The sequence below is a fragment of the Gigantopelta aegis genome, chromosome 10, assembly GCF_016097555.1.
Source record: "Gigantopelta aegis isolate Gae_Host chromosome 10, Gae_host_genome, whole genome shotgun sequence".
NCBI lineage: Eukaryota > Metazoa > Mollusca > Gastropoda > Neomphalida > Peltospiridae > Gigantopelta > Gigantopelta aegis.
Window position 1 is genome coordinate 80,945,078 of NC_054708.1, and position 15,507 is coordinate 80,960,584.

The 15,507-nt window shown below is 36.3% G+C and overlaps 1 protein-coding gene across 1 annotated transcript in view; it reads right to left on the bottom strand.

Moving 5' to 3' along the window:
• The window catches only part of LOC121384568 (sushi domain-containing protein 2-like), a 79,250-nt gene extending 65,651 nt beyond the window's left edge, over positions 1-13,599 (bottom strand). The window contains exon 1 of the mRNA XM_041515023.1: positions 12,684-13,599. Within this exon, the coding sequence (XP_041370957.1) occupies positions 12,684-12,911 (228 nt within the window). The 5' untranslated portion in view covers positions 12,912-13,599. The remainder of the gene's footprint in view (positions 1-12,683) is intronic.
• Between the last annotated feature and the right edge of the window lie 1,908 nt (positions 13,600-15,507).

The window sequence follows — 15,507 nt, forward strand, 5'->3', positions numbered from 1 at the left end:
TATCAGTCTTCAATTTTACATTAAAAATTATTTATTTATTTTTAAAAAAAAACCTAACTAAATCAGTCTTCAGTTTTACATTACAAATTATTTATTTTATAAAATAAAACATGTTTTAAGGCATTCGTAATTCACACGAAACATGTCGTATACCCTCAGGATAATTCGGAATGTTTTCAAATTATTTTTAAATCACTGGCAGGATTCTGCAAGTAAGGTTTTGATTGGTGGACATGAGCTCCAACTGGCTGTCTTTAGATCCACATGTAATAGTGGAGCTAATTTTAATTAAATTGTTTTCTATAAGGACACAATAAAGGTTTTCCAATATAGCATTATAAAATAATAAAGCAAAGGTTGTTACATTTTCTCCTAAAAGTTCTTGGCGCATATTTTGTTAAACTGTCATCTGTACACTATAATCATGTTTGTCATTTTTAAACAATGGAAAACAAATTTATTACCTGCGCATTCATGCAAATTGGCACACTACTGAACACAAAATACAACTTCACAGAAATATAGAATATTAACATTTTGGGGGCTTCAGGCAACTTGACTAGAAGTAGGCCATATTTACATTGTACACCTAAAGTGAACATCAATGTAGAGTGAGAGATATGGGCGTTTTTCAATTTACCGCTGTAACAATAGCAGATGCGCGACGGAGCTGTAGACCTACACATTAATTACGCTAGTTGCCTAAAACGCGCCACGCCCTTGCTGCTGGTACTTGAGTACTGGGAGCAGACGGCAAAATACACACAGCGGCAAACCGTAAATAATCTGAAATCCTGTAATTGCCAGTATCAGTCAATGTGGAAGTGCATTAACACATTTACGCCCTTTTTTGATATATAGATTATATTCACAATTTTGCAGGATATAAGCTTCTTTTGTTTAATGATGACATAAGAGCACATTGAGGGAGAGGACCGGCCTCGATGGCGCAGAGGTTAACCCATCGGACTACAGGCAGCTAGGTACAGGGTTCGCAGCCCGGTACCGGCCCCATTAAGGGTTCAATGGGTAGGTGTAAGATCACTACATCCTTTTCTTACTAACCACTAACCAACTAACAACTAACCCACTGTCCTGGGCAGACAGCCCGGATAGCTGAGGTGTGTGCCCAGGACAACGTGCTTGAACCTTAATTGGATAAAAGCAAGAAAATAAGTTGAAATGAAATAAAATGAGGGAGAGGGAAAGAGGAAGAGAAGAAAGAAACATTGAGTGCAAGAACGAAAGATAGTCAGAGGGAGTGAGTGAGAGGGAAGTAAAAGAGATAGGGAGAAAGTGGGAGAGAGAGAGAGAGAGAGAGAGAGAGAGAGAGAGAGAGAGAGAGAGAGAGAGAGAGAGAGACGTGAGATAGAGCGGAGAGGTTGGGGTAAAGATTAGGATTCAGAGACACGCCGATGGAGGAGGGATTGCTTTTAACGGCCACACACATCACAGTCTTGTTTAGGGGGTTGAGAGCTCGCGATCTGTTTGACTGGTACAATCGTCTTATTATATCATTCATCTAACAGTAACATTAGGCGCAAAAACCAGTGTAGCGAGTGATCGCCCTCCTGAACACGTTTAGGGTTTCAGCTACTGAACAGGTGCAATAATGTAGATATGGGTGTGTCCCTGTAAAAATCTACACAACAGTCATTACAGGTTACGTATACCCCGGGCTCGGAGAATATTAGGATGGCGCAACGGACAGAAAGCGTGGCCGTCTGCGGTCAAGTGCCGAACCAAAAATACTTCAGGGCTATCTCCCTATCATCTACGTTTGCGTTATCTTATGTCTAAAGCTTGGTGATATGTGTGTATCTTGTAAAAAAAAAAAAAAAAAAAAAACATTTTTTTTTTTTTTAAATGTGTATGTTAAAAAGAAAAATAGGCCGAACCTTTGCCCCTGTAATATTATGTGTGTCTCGTAAATAAAATAATAATAATAAAAGATAAATTGTCAAGCCTATATCCATCTATCTTTGTGCTCTAACGCTCGTCACAAATTCGCAATTTACGCTTAAAGGCATATTGTCACAGACCACTGACCTATTTAATGGTCTAACAAAGTATTACCTAAACAAAAATTATTTGATTTGTCCCTAAATGTACTTTATTCAACCATCTTCATAACCACCATACTCCCATTTATTAATGACATTTTGTAAAAATAATTGAATTATGGCAGTGGTCCATAATTCACTAAAATTGCCGAGAGGGTTGACATGGATTTCACTCCATCATGGTTCAGTTAAGGTGATGCAATAGCTAAATTTGGTTTCCAACAATTAATGTAATTTTTATTCATTATCTATTTTTAGAAAAATACGGTCCTTAAATCCGTGACAGTATGCCTTTAACAATGGCCATTTCAAACAAAACTATAAAGTTCGCGTGTTGAAATATAAAGACGTGATGATGCGATTCATTTCTTTCGAAACCCAGAACATTGAAAAACATTATATCTTCCTCGTTTATATACAGCATGCTCAGTCGTCCAGATAAAAATATTTCATAATTTGAATTGAAAGCACGTGTTAAACTTGTTTATATTTAGAAACGGGTGCGGTAAATAGACAATAAAAATGTTGGGTGTTTTTTTGTGTTTTGTTTTTTTGTGTTTTGGGGTTGTTGTTTTTATTGTGTGTGTGTGTGTGTGTGTGTGTGTGTGTGTGTGTGTGTGTAATTTCACGTTTTATATCATGCGCACCCGTGTGTGTGTGTATATATATATATATATATATATATATATATATATATATATGTAAAGAGAGGTTATTACCAGTGTGTTTCGGTATCGTCAATATCATATATTAGGAATAAAAATTGTATAATGCGAGCCTCTGGCTTTAAAATAAAAATTTTAAAAAATTAAAAAATATTAAAATAATCTCTTTATCATATAATCTCAAGCTTAATACAACGTGTTTTTGTAAACTGTACACGCAACTTTAATTCCAGTCCGCCATTACTAGATATTCAAATGACGTAAGAATATGTGGCGCGGTGTATTTTTGAATGGAAATGACGTCAAACTCGAATGACGTCATTTTGGATGTCCTTACATCAAAACAAAGTAGGGCTTAACGTTTTTTTGTTTTCTGAACGCTGGACAAATTGGGTCAAATTGCCATTGAAATGTTTTTATTCGATGACTATGAATGCATACGTCATATATGGAGTGTCACACAAGTACGTTTGCTTAAATGTCAATAAACCTAGTGCCGTGACATCGATTAATTTACATCTAATTTGCAAAATATCACAAACTTTGATTGCACTGAACATGTAAGATATATATATATATATATATATATATATATATATATATATATATATATATAATATATATATATTAATTAATAATAATAATAATAATACAAAATTAAACGCACAAAACCCCAATATAATGAACAAACAAAACCCAAACCACCCCAGGGGCGTAGCGTGGTCTGAACCTGGAATGGGGTATCTAACATCAGCCTAATCGACCCTTTTGTCCACATTTTCCATGGACACCTATATAATTTGCTCAATATTAATTATTATACTGTAAAAAAAAAAAAATGTTTTTGCCTCAACGAATCCCTACTGCCCCACCCATCCACCCTTCTTTGCCCTGGTAATAATTTGTGAAACAGCTGCAAGTGCTGTTCTGCGAGTGAGTGGTGTTACGTTACTATGAGGTAGGCTGCTGGTGCGCATTGAGTCGGGGTGAAAGTTTTACGTACGCAGGAGGTGAGAACTGGCGTATGTGGCTAACCATCCAACAGCGATGTGAGCCGAGCAGCCAGCCGAGGAATTTCAGACATGTTTTGCGATATCGGCCATGACGTAATCGCAATCGTGCCGAAATACGGCATAGACTTGCATCTGTCACTTGCGACTAATTGTGCCAATTATTATGAACAAGAACAAAGACGATTTCAGCAACCACGCGAGAGAAATGTGACGTTAGAGAACTGCCAGTTATATCTTGATAACAACACCAGTTACAACCACCACCACCACCACCAACAACAACAACAAAAATAATTATATAACCAATGACACTAATTAAAACTACGTTGTGCAACACTAAAATAAAACTGATGTTACTCCACGTACATCTTATGCTAGCTACAAAAACACGAGGTGTCATATTTATTTATTCATTCATTCATTCACTCATTCACTCACTCACTAATTGTTTTATTGAAAAAAAATAAAAATCTATTTTATTTAATACATTTATGGCCATAAATTACCAATATGAATATTTATTTTATATGCCCGCATCCTGTTCCTTATCAAGAAACATTTCAAGATTATTTTCTATTTATTTTTATTTTCAGCTTACCGATGTAACTTTATTGAAGTTATAAAATCTAAACATTGAAAAAACAAAAGTTCATTGTATCGCCGCCATTTTCTTTTTTGCACTGGATTCAAATATTTGTTACTCTAAAAGTAATATTAGTACAGTCATGGGCGGATCCAAGGGGGGGGGGGGACCAGGGGGATGTATTTTGAAATTAAGACCTGAACCTATTTTCATTATTGAACAAATCTAAGACAGAACTGGGAAGACGAAACGTGTTAACAAAATTAATATTCGTATTTTACGACATATTTATTATTGCTGTGTGGCATGAAAGTCAAGACTATTTGAGTTCAGGTCTACATTAACGCGTGGTCAGTATTGACGGAAACTTTTGAGGACAGCAAGGTCGAATTTAAAACTTTAAAAAGAGGCTCTTTATCGGTTACTGGTCTAGAGCTGGATTGGGAAGTTCGAGATATGAGTTGAACAGAAAGGAACAGAACATTGTAAGAGTACTCTAGGTGTCATACCACAATTCCAACCAATGGGTGGCGTGTAGTGCATCTTTTCTTTGTTTTAGTTTGTTGGAACCAGAACTGATTTGATTGCTACGTTATTCAGTGTTAAAATGGGTTCCACCTGCCATCATTATTATGGTGTAAAAACAGGGTTCACTCCTGCATCTAGAACTAAATGTCATAACACATAGTGTCTAAAGAATAAAATATAAGTAATGTTTTATTTCAGTGATCATAAACGGCTCTAATAGTGAAAAATGTGCTATAATGTATAGAAACTAGGGTGTGTCCCATTAATGTGAGAAGTGCTTTCCTTTTCCTTTTCTGACCTCTCAAAGTGAAGAGTGGTTATATTTCAAACTCCAGGTAGTAGGATGACGTAACACGGTAACAGGCTACTCTTTCCCTCTAAAGTAGAAAGGTAAACATTTTTTTACCCGGTCTATTTGCTACATAGCCTAACGTTTGTATGGTCGCCTATGTAAAAACAATAGTGGTGAGACACCTCTAACAGTACAATATGGTGACGGGTGGGATTGAGCTCAACTACGATGGGTCAGAGGATCGTTCGTTCCCAGTGGTCTTGGGTGGTTTTCCCGTCCCAACCGGTACATCTAAGGCCGTGATGTGTACTGCTTTGTCTATAGAATAGTTCTAGATATCAATAGTTTTGTATATAATTGAGTAGAGTTAGTAGTGTATTTTATTTTCTGTTACACGAGTTAATGCTATATTTATATGTTTCGATTATTTTTAATATAGTCTCTAATAACTCCTTATGGAGTGGATCAGTTCTACTTTAGATTTTTAAATTGTATTTACTGTTGTATGTTTATAACGGCGGTGACAGGGCCTCGTAAGTTGGATAACGTGTGCCCAATCCTTTTGTATATTATATGCAATAACACATGTTTTCAATCAAACTGCGATGAGACTTAATAAACCATGTGTCTGTACGTCTGTCTTGCCTTCCATATTGCTTTGATCGTTAGTAGTCTCTGTGGCGAATACCGGTTTCCTCTCTTTATCATATCGACAAAATGTCGAAATAACCATATGGTAGATACCAAACAGCTGTATATACTACATGTAGTAGTTTAAAATGTGCTCAGGTATCGTTAAACAGACATATCCCTTTCTTTTTTTCTTCCTTATTTGTTGCTAGGTATGCAAAAACACACCTATCCTTCCCCGTGTTAAAGTGTGCCCCCCCCCCCCCCCCAGACGCTATATCCGACCCACATCCCCGCTCCTTTAGATATCCCGAGACAAGTGTTAGTCAAATCAACATATGACGTTATTCCCGTATATTAACAGCTACAGACGTATATAAATATCGATGATAATCACGTGATGCCGTCACTTACAGCTGTTTTGTTTCAATTATATTGCTAGGTACGTCATTAAAACGTTGTTTTCTTTCTTCTGTTTTTGTTGTTGTTTGTTTTTTTGTTATTGTTGTTTGGGGGGTTGGGTTGGGTGTTGCTGCTGCTGAGGGAGGTGCGTTTACTTTATACGCCTAAACTTACTGATAAGGCGTATTTTGACTCGTGGAATATGTGAGAGAATGGCCCTCTAGTATTTGCTTTTAATAGACGCTGTATTCTGGGTATTTTAAAACCGAGAATTATGTTTCAATGACAGCTTGGGGCGGGAGGTACAGCGTTCGCTCGATGCGCCGTCGGTGTGGGATCGATCCCCGTCGGTATGTCCAATGGGCTATTTCTCGTTCCAGCCAGTGCAACACGGCTGGTATATCAAAGGCCGTGGTATGTACTACCCTGTCTGTGGGATGGTGCATATAAAAGATCACTTGCTGCTAATCGGAAAGAGTAGCCCATGAAGTGGCGACAGAGGGTTTCCTCTCTCAATATGTGTGGTCCTTAACCATATGTCTGACGCCATATAACCGTTAATAAAATGTGTTGAGTGCGTCGTTAAATAAAACATGTCTTTCAATGACAACGTTATAGTTTGAGCAGGATTAATGACACCATGCAGTATGTGGGGGTCGGATTTTATTTGTTTATACATTGTTGGTAAATTAACATATATATATTTATTTATTTTATTTGTTTATTTCCTTTCCGTCCTTAAGTCTGTTTGTCTATCCCACATAGTTTACCGGATGTTTTGTTCACAATGCTTTCAGAAATTGAGCTGAAATTTTGACCTTTATGGCAATTTACTCATTTTTGACAGAGTTATGGCCCTTGAACTTAGGAAATATGGAAATTTGTTTTCTGGACTTTTTTGTGTTTGCAATGCCTGAATATTATTATTGAGATGAAATTTTGTATATAACTTTATCGCATACTATTACAGATCAAGTTTAACTTTCAGCTTTTAACTTCTCCATTTGTTACAGAGTGATGGCCGTTGAATATAGGAGGTATGAAGATTTGTTGGGCTGGGTAGGGGACATGTATTGCTTTAGCAGTATTCTTAGAATGCCTATTTATCTATTTATTTATTTAGTTATTGTATTTATTATTAAATTTTAAAATGAGGCCAAATATTACCGATTCCTACAGCCTTGAGTTTAGCTGGTGGAGTTTTTCTGTACAGTAATATCATAAGCATGTGTGACCGAGCCCTAAAGTCGTAGACTGACGCCCGCTATGTATGAGAAAGGAGTGGGGCTCAGTCGAAACCGCCACACTGATTCACAAGGACTCGGCTTAATGATAACCTTTAAATTAATGTCTGTTGGTTTTGCCATCTGTTAGGTCATTTATCACTTCAACGTATGATATATTATTTAACAAACTCGTTTATCCTGGACACAGAAACATGATAATAGAACATTCGTGTTCTATAGTCCTACTAAAGCTAAACGAAACGTGCTCCAATTTTATCTTACACTTGAATTTAGTGAACCAATTTTGAACAGAGTGGTTTTCAGATATAATCTAATAGAAAGAAATATAGGAATACTTGGTATTATAGATACAATTTATTACTAATAGCATAGCAATGTCTGTATAACACACAGAGATGTGAGGTCGGATTAAATGTAAGTAATGTGGGTGTGAATGTCAGTAATGTGGGACTGAATGTCAGTAATGTGGGACTGTGTCAGTAATGTGGGACCGAGTGTCAGTAATGTGGGACTGAATATCAGTAATGTGGGACTGAATGTCAGTAATGTGGGACTGAATGTCGGTAATGTGGGACTGGATGTCAGTAATGTGGGACTGAATGTCGGTAATGACTGAATGTCAGTAATGTGGGATTGGATGTCAGTAATGTGGGACTGAATGTCACTAATGTGGGACTGAATGTCGGTAATGTGGGACTGGATGTCAGTAATGTGGGTATGAATGTCAGTTATGTGATACTGAATGTCAGTAATGACTGAATGTCAGTAATGTGGGACTGAATGTCAGTAATGTGAGACTGAATGTCGGTAATGTGGGTCTGAATGTCGGTAATGTGGGTCTGAATGTCACTAATGTGGGACTGAATGTCGGTAATGTGGGACTGGATGTCAGTAATGTGGGTCTGAATTTCAGTTATGTGGGACTGATTGTCAGTAATGTGGGACTGAATTTCAGTAATGTGAGACTTAATTTCAGTAATGTGGGACTGAATGTCGGTAATGACTGAATGTCAGTAATGTGGGACTGAATTTCAGTAATGTGAGACTTAATTTCAGTAATGTGGGACTGAATGTCAGTAATGATTGAATGTCAGTAATGTGGGACTGAATGTCAGTAATGTGAGACTGGATGTCGATAGTGTGAGACTGAATGTCGGTAATGTGGGTCTGGATGTCGGTAATGTGGGACTGGATGTCACTAATGTGGGACTGGATGTCAGTAACGTGGGACTGGATGTCAGTACTGTGGGACTGAATGTCAGTAATGTGGGACTGGGTGTCAGTAACACTGTTAACTTCCTGATACTGTGGATTGAGGGTTTTAGTTGCAGTTATTCTTTACTGTTACTATTTATGTGATCCCTTATTTCTTTTCAAAAGTATTTTTTTTAAATGTAGCAAATTTATTGTTGTTGTTCCTGCTACTGATGTGGTTATAGTTACCGTAACATTGCTACTCCTGCTGATGATGTGGTTGATATCATGATTTGTTGTTGCTCTTTGTTTTGGGGTGGGGGGTGGGGGGGTTAATGTAGCTATATCATGTTGTCACTGTCGCTGATAATAATGTCGAATTAATGATGTTAATGATGTTGATCTTGCTGCTGCTGCTGCTGCTGCTGCTGCTGCTGCTGCTGTTATAGTTCCCGCAATATTGCTACTCCTGTTGATGATGTTGTTGAAGATGTCATGATCTGCGATTGTTGCTTGTTTGTTTTGTTTTAAATGCAGTTGTATTTGATGATGCTGCTGTCGCTGATGGAATTATTGTTAATGATGTTGATACTGCTGCTGTTTTGTTTCTGTTTTGTGTCTGCTCTGAAAGGGCAAATAGCTGGGTGAAGCTATGAATGAGAGTTGTTTTTATGCTTGTTGTATAATGTCTCTTATCTGCAATCGGTGATTCGGGAAAGGATAAAAAGAACATAATGATAAAAATATTACGTTTAAATCTGCACAGGTGTTACATAACGTTTCCCGAGGCATGATGTTTCCATGATTTATATATTTTATACGATTATTAACCTCCGCACCAGATCAGAAAAACTGGATTGTTATACGAGTTGGCCGAATGGTTAACGTCATGGGTACTGGTCCCTGCGAATCCGTGCTGGTAGTTCGAATCTCAGCAGTATATACTTTGTGATTTTATTGTCTACAAATGTGATACTCGCGATAAAACATGAATAGTAATCAGTGTGAAGATCAGAATAGAAGAAAGGAATGTGTTCATCGAAACCCCAGCACATTATGTACCCGGAGCTTTTTTAACTTTATATAGCTGCAGATCAAGGTAAGAAAATTCTGGCACTTGCGTAGTCGGGGGTTTGTGCGGAAGGGACTGGCATAATCCGAAGAGGGTGCGGAAGGGGCTACCCCTAACTAATCCTAGGAAATGGGACAGGAGAGGCCACCCCTAGTTAATTCCATGGGATTAGAGAGCCAGAACACTCCATTTATTTCAGCGGGGCATTACCCAATCTCATTCTACTGTGAAACCTGTCTAAACCGGATCACGCCGGGGACCTAATATTTATTCGAGTTAGACAGGATCCGGTGTTAAGAGTGTCGAGATTTAGAATTTCCTCCATGTCGTTATACATAATTTCACGTATCCCTACCCAGTGTAAAGTCTTGTATATGTCATTGGTAAGGGGACCTACTACAATAAAGTGGTAACGAAGTGCTATGTCAGTACAGATACTAATAATGGCAGTGCTACTGACAAGTGCACACAAAGAAACATCACAGTATGCAGAATAATAGTAATTTTCTTCTAATTTCACATTCCGACATTAGCATACCAGTATTACAAAAACAATGTTTGTATTATGTTATCATTAACTAGCATTAATAGTTATTCTAAAAATAACTATTTTTGTTATAAACGCGTACTTTTGTAAGAGGCTCATTATTACGTTGATAGGGTGGGCGGATAACTTTAATTATATCCCCCCCCCCCCCCCCAATTAATTAAAATGTCATGAAGATTTAAATGGAATATGCTTCAATAAATTTCGTGATATTATTACTTTACACTCGGAACTTTTATCGAAAGGAAAGTATTTTGCTTATACTTCCATCTATTTACGGTGTTAATTTCTGCACCAAAGAGTCGAGTGGTGGATTAATATTACACCCGAATAACAAAATAATAATTCTCTTGTTGGCTGACTTATTCTTTATATTTACAATTCAATTTCATTTCTCTATTTTCTTTTTCAGTTTGTCTACTTTTTTCTTTCTTCTATAATAATAATATATTATAATGCTATATTTCTGTGAGTCTTACGAAATCAATAATGCCCGTTGGTAGATTTAATGATGCGAATCCTCGTCTTAATTAATGCGAGGCTCTTTGTAAAAACTAAAATGTGATTACTAATTACAGGTAAGATACAGATAACAGACAAAATACCGCACTTTGCTCACAACTGCTTTAAACTTGGTGGTTTTTTTTAAAAAAGCTTAAATACTTGTGTTTGTTGATATTATTGTACTTACAAACATCCTGGCGTGGCTCTTTTGAAATAAATAAATAAATGATAAAATAAAAAAGTTAATTAATTTAAAAAATAATAATAATAAAAATATTAGTAACCAGCTAATCGATTTTTGTGTTTATTTTATTTGATATGTTTCTGCTTTGTTTTTGTTTTTTATTTTATGTTGCTGCTGCGGTTGTTATTTTTGTTGTCTTTGTTGTTTTTGTTGTTGAAAGGTAAAATTGACGTTTATTTAACCATATTCATGTTACATATAGTCACTAATAATTTCTGCTTTATTGAAAACTGGAATATTATGTTCGTGTGGTGGTAAAATTACGAATTCATTTAAATTTTCTAAAATATAAAACTCACCTATAACAATAGGTCATATTAATGTGATACACACAAATAACAAATAACTTACTTACTCTGACTTATTGAAAAATTGAAAGAAAAAATTATTTACGTCCATGTTATTAGGATTACGTGTTCTAAAGGCCGTGTTTGTATATAATATACTCATAATACTCTAATATAACTGTTTCTAACTGATGAAAATAGAGAGTTCATATTTCTATGGTCTTAGGATGAAATATTCAGTGGGCTTCGCTGAAACACAAGACTGCCGTATAACAGATGCTACTCGTATGAAGTATGGTATAAGTGGTAATTTGCCATGACTGGTGGCAAGTGGAAAGTGTATATGCATGCTATTATTACTACATCGGCGATTATGGGGAGGGGGGGGGGGGGTGATGCTAAAACAGATTCTAGTATTTAATCAACAATAATATTCATGTTATACATTATCAGTTGTTAATAAAAACTTGTGTGACTTACGTTACTGATAAAAAGCTTTAATAGTGGAAATTATCTTGTACTATCTAACAACTAGGGTCAGTGCCGTATAACTGTGCAAGGGGTCGAGATGAATTTACTGAAAAAGAAACGTGATGTCCAGTATAGTGGGTGATATCTGCGTGGTGTTCACGTCTTGGTGTCACATATATAACACCAGTAACTTGAGAGTCCTCTACTAGTACCAGGCTCTGACCCTATGATCATGCTCTGTATGTGGCATTCTCACAAATACGTAGGATGCGACTAGAGGATAACCAATCTGTTTAGTATATGTTGAATTCGTTTTGTTTAACGACAGCACTAGAGCACACACACACACAATTTAAAAAAATTTTTATTTATGGCTTGTTAAATGTTAAATATAAATTTATATCACTTTAGAATCTACACGGGGTTCTGAAAATGACACGTGCAGTATTATATGACATATTTGTACGGTATATGCACAGATTATTTAAAACGATTTGTTGAAAAATTATACACACACACACAGAGAGAGAGAGAGAGAGAGAGAGAGAGAGAGAGAGAGAGAGAGAGAGAGAGAGAGAGAGAGAGAGAGAGAGAGAGACAGACAGAGACAGAGAGACATGTGTTTACATGAATATTTATTTATTTATTTGTGTTTAATTACTTTAATTTTACACGTGGATCGTAAGTCTGAAAATGAGATATACGTAATCATAATTTATTATAGAAAATATTCCTGTAATATATTCATATATAACTGATTATGACTCTTGTTGAAAAATAAAATGCAAAGCATATATTTGGGTTTCTTTAATTCTACTTGGAACTTGTGTGTCCTGAAAATGAATAACGCAACATTTTATATATATATATATATATATATATATATATATATATATATATATATATATATATTATATAAGATATTCATGTGGTATACTTACAAATAATTTATTATGACTCTTGTTGAAGAACGGGAAGCTGATATTGAGTTGGATTTTGCCCGACCCCCCGTCGTCCGTCGCTTTGGTAGACTGGTCTCCGTACGTGGTATTGAACGGGAAGAACTGGGAGAGAGGTAGCGATGACGTCACGGGTAGCAGACAGGTTATCACTAGCAGTAGGGTGACTGGCACGCGGCGCTTTCGAATAGTGGGAACATTTGAACACATTATAATCAGAAATCGGCATAGGGGAGTGGCGGAGTGTAGTTCCACATTCGTGACCTCCCAGCGGCGGCTCGCTCATGTCGCCAGTTGGGACGAGTGACAGAATGTGCCCGAGCTTCTACCCCTCCGACACACCGGCACACTCATTCCGTCCGTCTGTTTGTCCGTCCTCCGCCCGACACTGACACCACACACGCGCCGCTCAAAGTTTTTATTATTTATTAAAAAAAATTATATCACACACAAACGAACCACCACAACACAATATCCAGTATATGTATCCATTATCAAGAAGTCTGCTGCACGAGAATGAACAATATAAACACATACATATATCACTTTAGAACGCACGTGTATTAAAATCCCTCTCGCCGAACTTGATCGCCATAGAATTTGAACTTGACTGTCTTCGGAGTAACTGCCTCCAAACTATGAACTACTAGTATACTTGTATAGAGGAAATGGGTCAGCTGTGCTCGTATTGTACAGTGGGTGTGGTCCCTTCTACAGCCGACCCCCGGGGTTGAAACAAAAATCTGACGCAATAGTCGTTTTCCCCGTCATAATTCCTGTGAACAGTTAAAATTCGGTTGAATTTCGAGCATGGGTTCGCGAGATATTAACAGTTATATACTCACACAGGCGAAGAGAAATCCCCGGCTCGTCAATGAAATAGACAAATGCACTGATGACGTCAGGAGAGAAGCCTACACTGCTCGCGGATCTATTTTGGTCCCATGTCAAGGGCGAGAACTCTATATTATTAAGCTGTCAAAGTCTTTCGTGGTCTTTAGCTGTGTTTTTCAGTGTGTAGTTTGAACATGAAGAATTTAACTATACAAAAGGAAGGTGTTCAAATTATGGGGACTTTACATACGTTCATTTTTTAAAATATAAAACTGGTGGACGTGATAATGCATGAAATAACTGACAGTTCTAACATGTTATCTAAACATGTTATTACATGAGCGCCTGTGCTGTACTAAGTGTATTATATATCAAATGAAAAATTGCTTCATTTTTTTTCGATGATATAGCTGTGTTTGTTGTGATTTGTTGTTGATTTAGTATTTAGTGAAAAATAATGGTTAAATTTAGAGAGTAAAAGCAGCCTACAGTGTAAATACTAAGTTAGTTCTTATTTTGTTACAAGAATTAACGTGTTAAGTTGGAAATATAAAAAATAATAATACATGAGTGGCCGTTAGATACCATTTATCTTACGGGTTGTTTCAAAGTGTATCTAACGATCGAAAGCGAGTTGTATATGATTTTAAACAATGAACTGCAAGGTAAATGGTATCTAACGGACAACAATGTAGTATTTTATTTCATTACAAATCCTCAAAAACAAGGTTAACAATAAAGTCTGTGTTTTTCTTTTTGTTTGTTGTTGCTGTTGTTTAAGAACATTTGAATATAAAATCTACGTAATTAATTTGGAATAAATTATTAGATCACGAAGTATATATATTCCACAGAAAAGAGTATATGTTCTGAAAAGCTAAGCTAAAATATATTTGTTAAATTCTTAATCAAGGACACGCTTATAATTAATTTATTACGTTGTGTTTACGCATGTATCTATGTAACGCGCATATAATACCTGACACACATGTCACACAAACGTGTATGTGGTGTAATTTTTGGGTTAAGTTACACAAATTCAACATATGTGGACATTTATCATGTTTAACAGTCATACCAACATGACAGTATGTATGTCGTGTCAATTGTTTTGTGATAATTTACATAGCTTCAATAAAAAAAACAGCCCCACAAATGTATTTGGGGTTTTACTTTCTTTAGTGTTTTTCTCAAATTACCCAGATTCATCATAATATGTGGATACTTTACAGTCACACAAATGTATATTGGTGGTTTGAAATGCTTCCGTGTTATACAAGTTCGACATATAATAATATAATTGTCTGTTTCTCGTGTGTAACAGTCATATAAACGTGTTTGTATTTTAACCTTTGTTTTGTGTTCATTTACAAAGATTCGACTCATGTGGATATTAATCTTGTCATACATGTCATATTTGTGTATAATGTTTTGCTGTATAATGAAACAACACCAGAGGGATAAAAATAAAATAAATATAATAAATCAATCACTCAGAAGTGTTCTAAGTATATTTATTTTCAATGACGTCACCATGTTACGGGAAGGTTTTATATATGTACACCTAATCCACGCCTTGTATTCACTGCATGAAGTCGTGACCTGCAGCGGAACTCATTTGTTTTCCATTGACAGAATTAGCATACTCCATTATTTTGATTATCTTCTAAATTATGTTACTTAGACCGCTTCTGTGTTTTAAAATGATCATATTTAACACGACAATAATAAGTGTACGGTTAACTCCATAATGAATTGATCCTAAGTATACTCATCAATGTCGGTTTCGTTTGGGCCAAATAATTAATGTCTATACATATGTATGTTAATTTTCTTTATTTCTGTCTTTCTATTTGTCCGTTTGTCTCAGTCTTTGTGTGTGTCTCTGTGTCTGTATCTGGGGGCGGGACGCAAAGCGTTCGCTTGAAGCGCGGTCAGTTTATGATCGATCCCCGTCGGTGGACCCATTGGG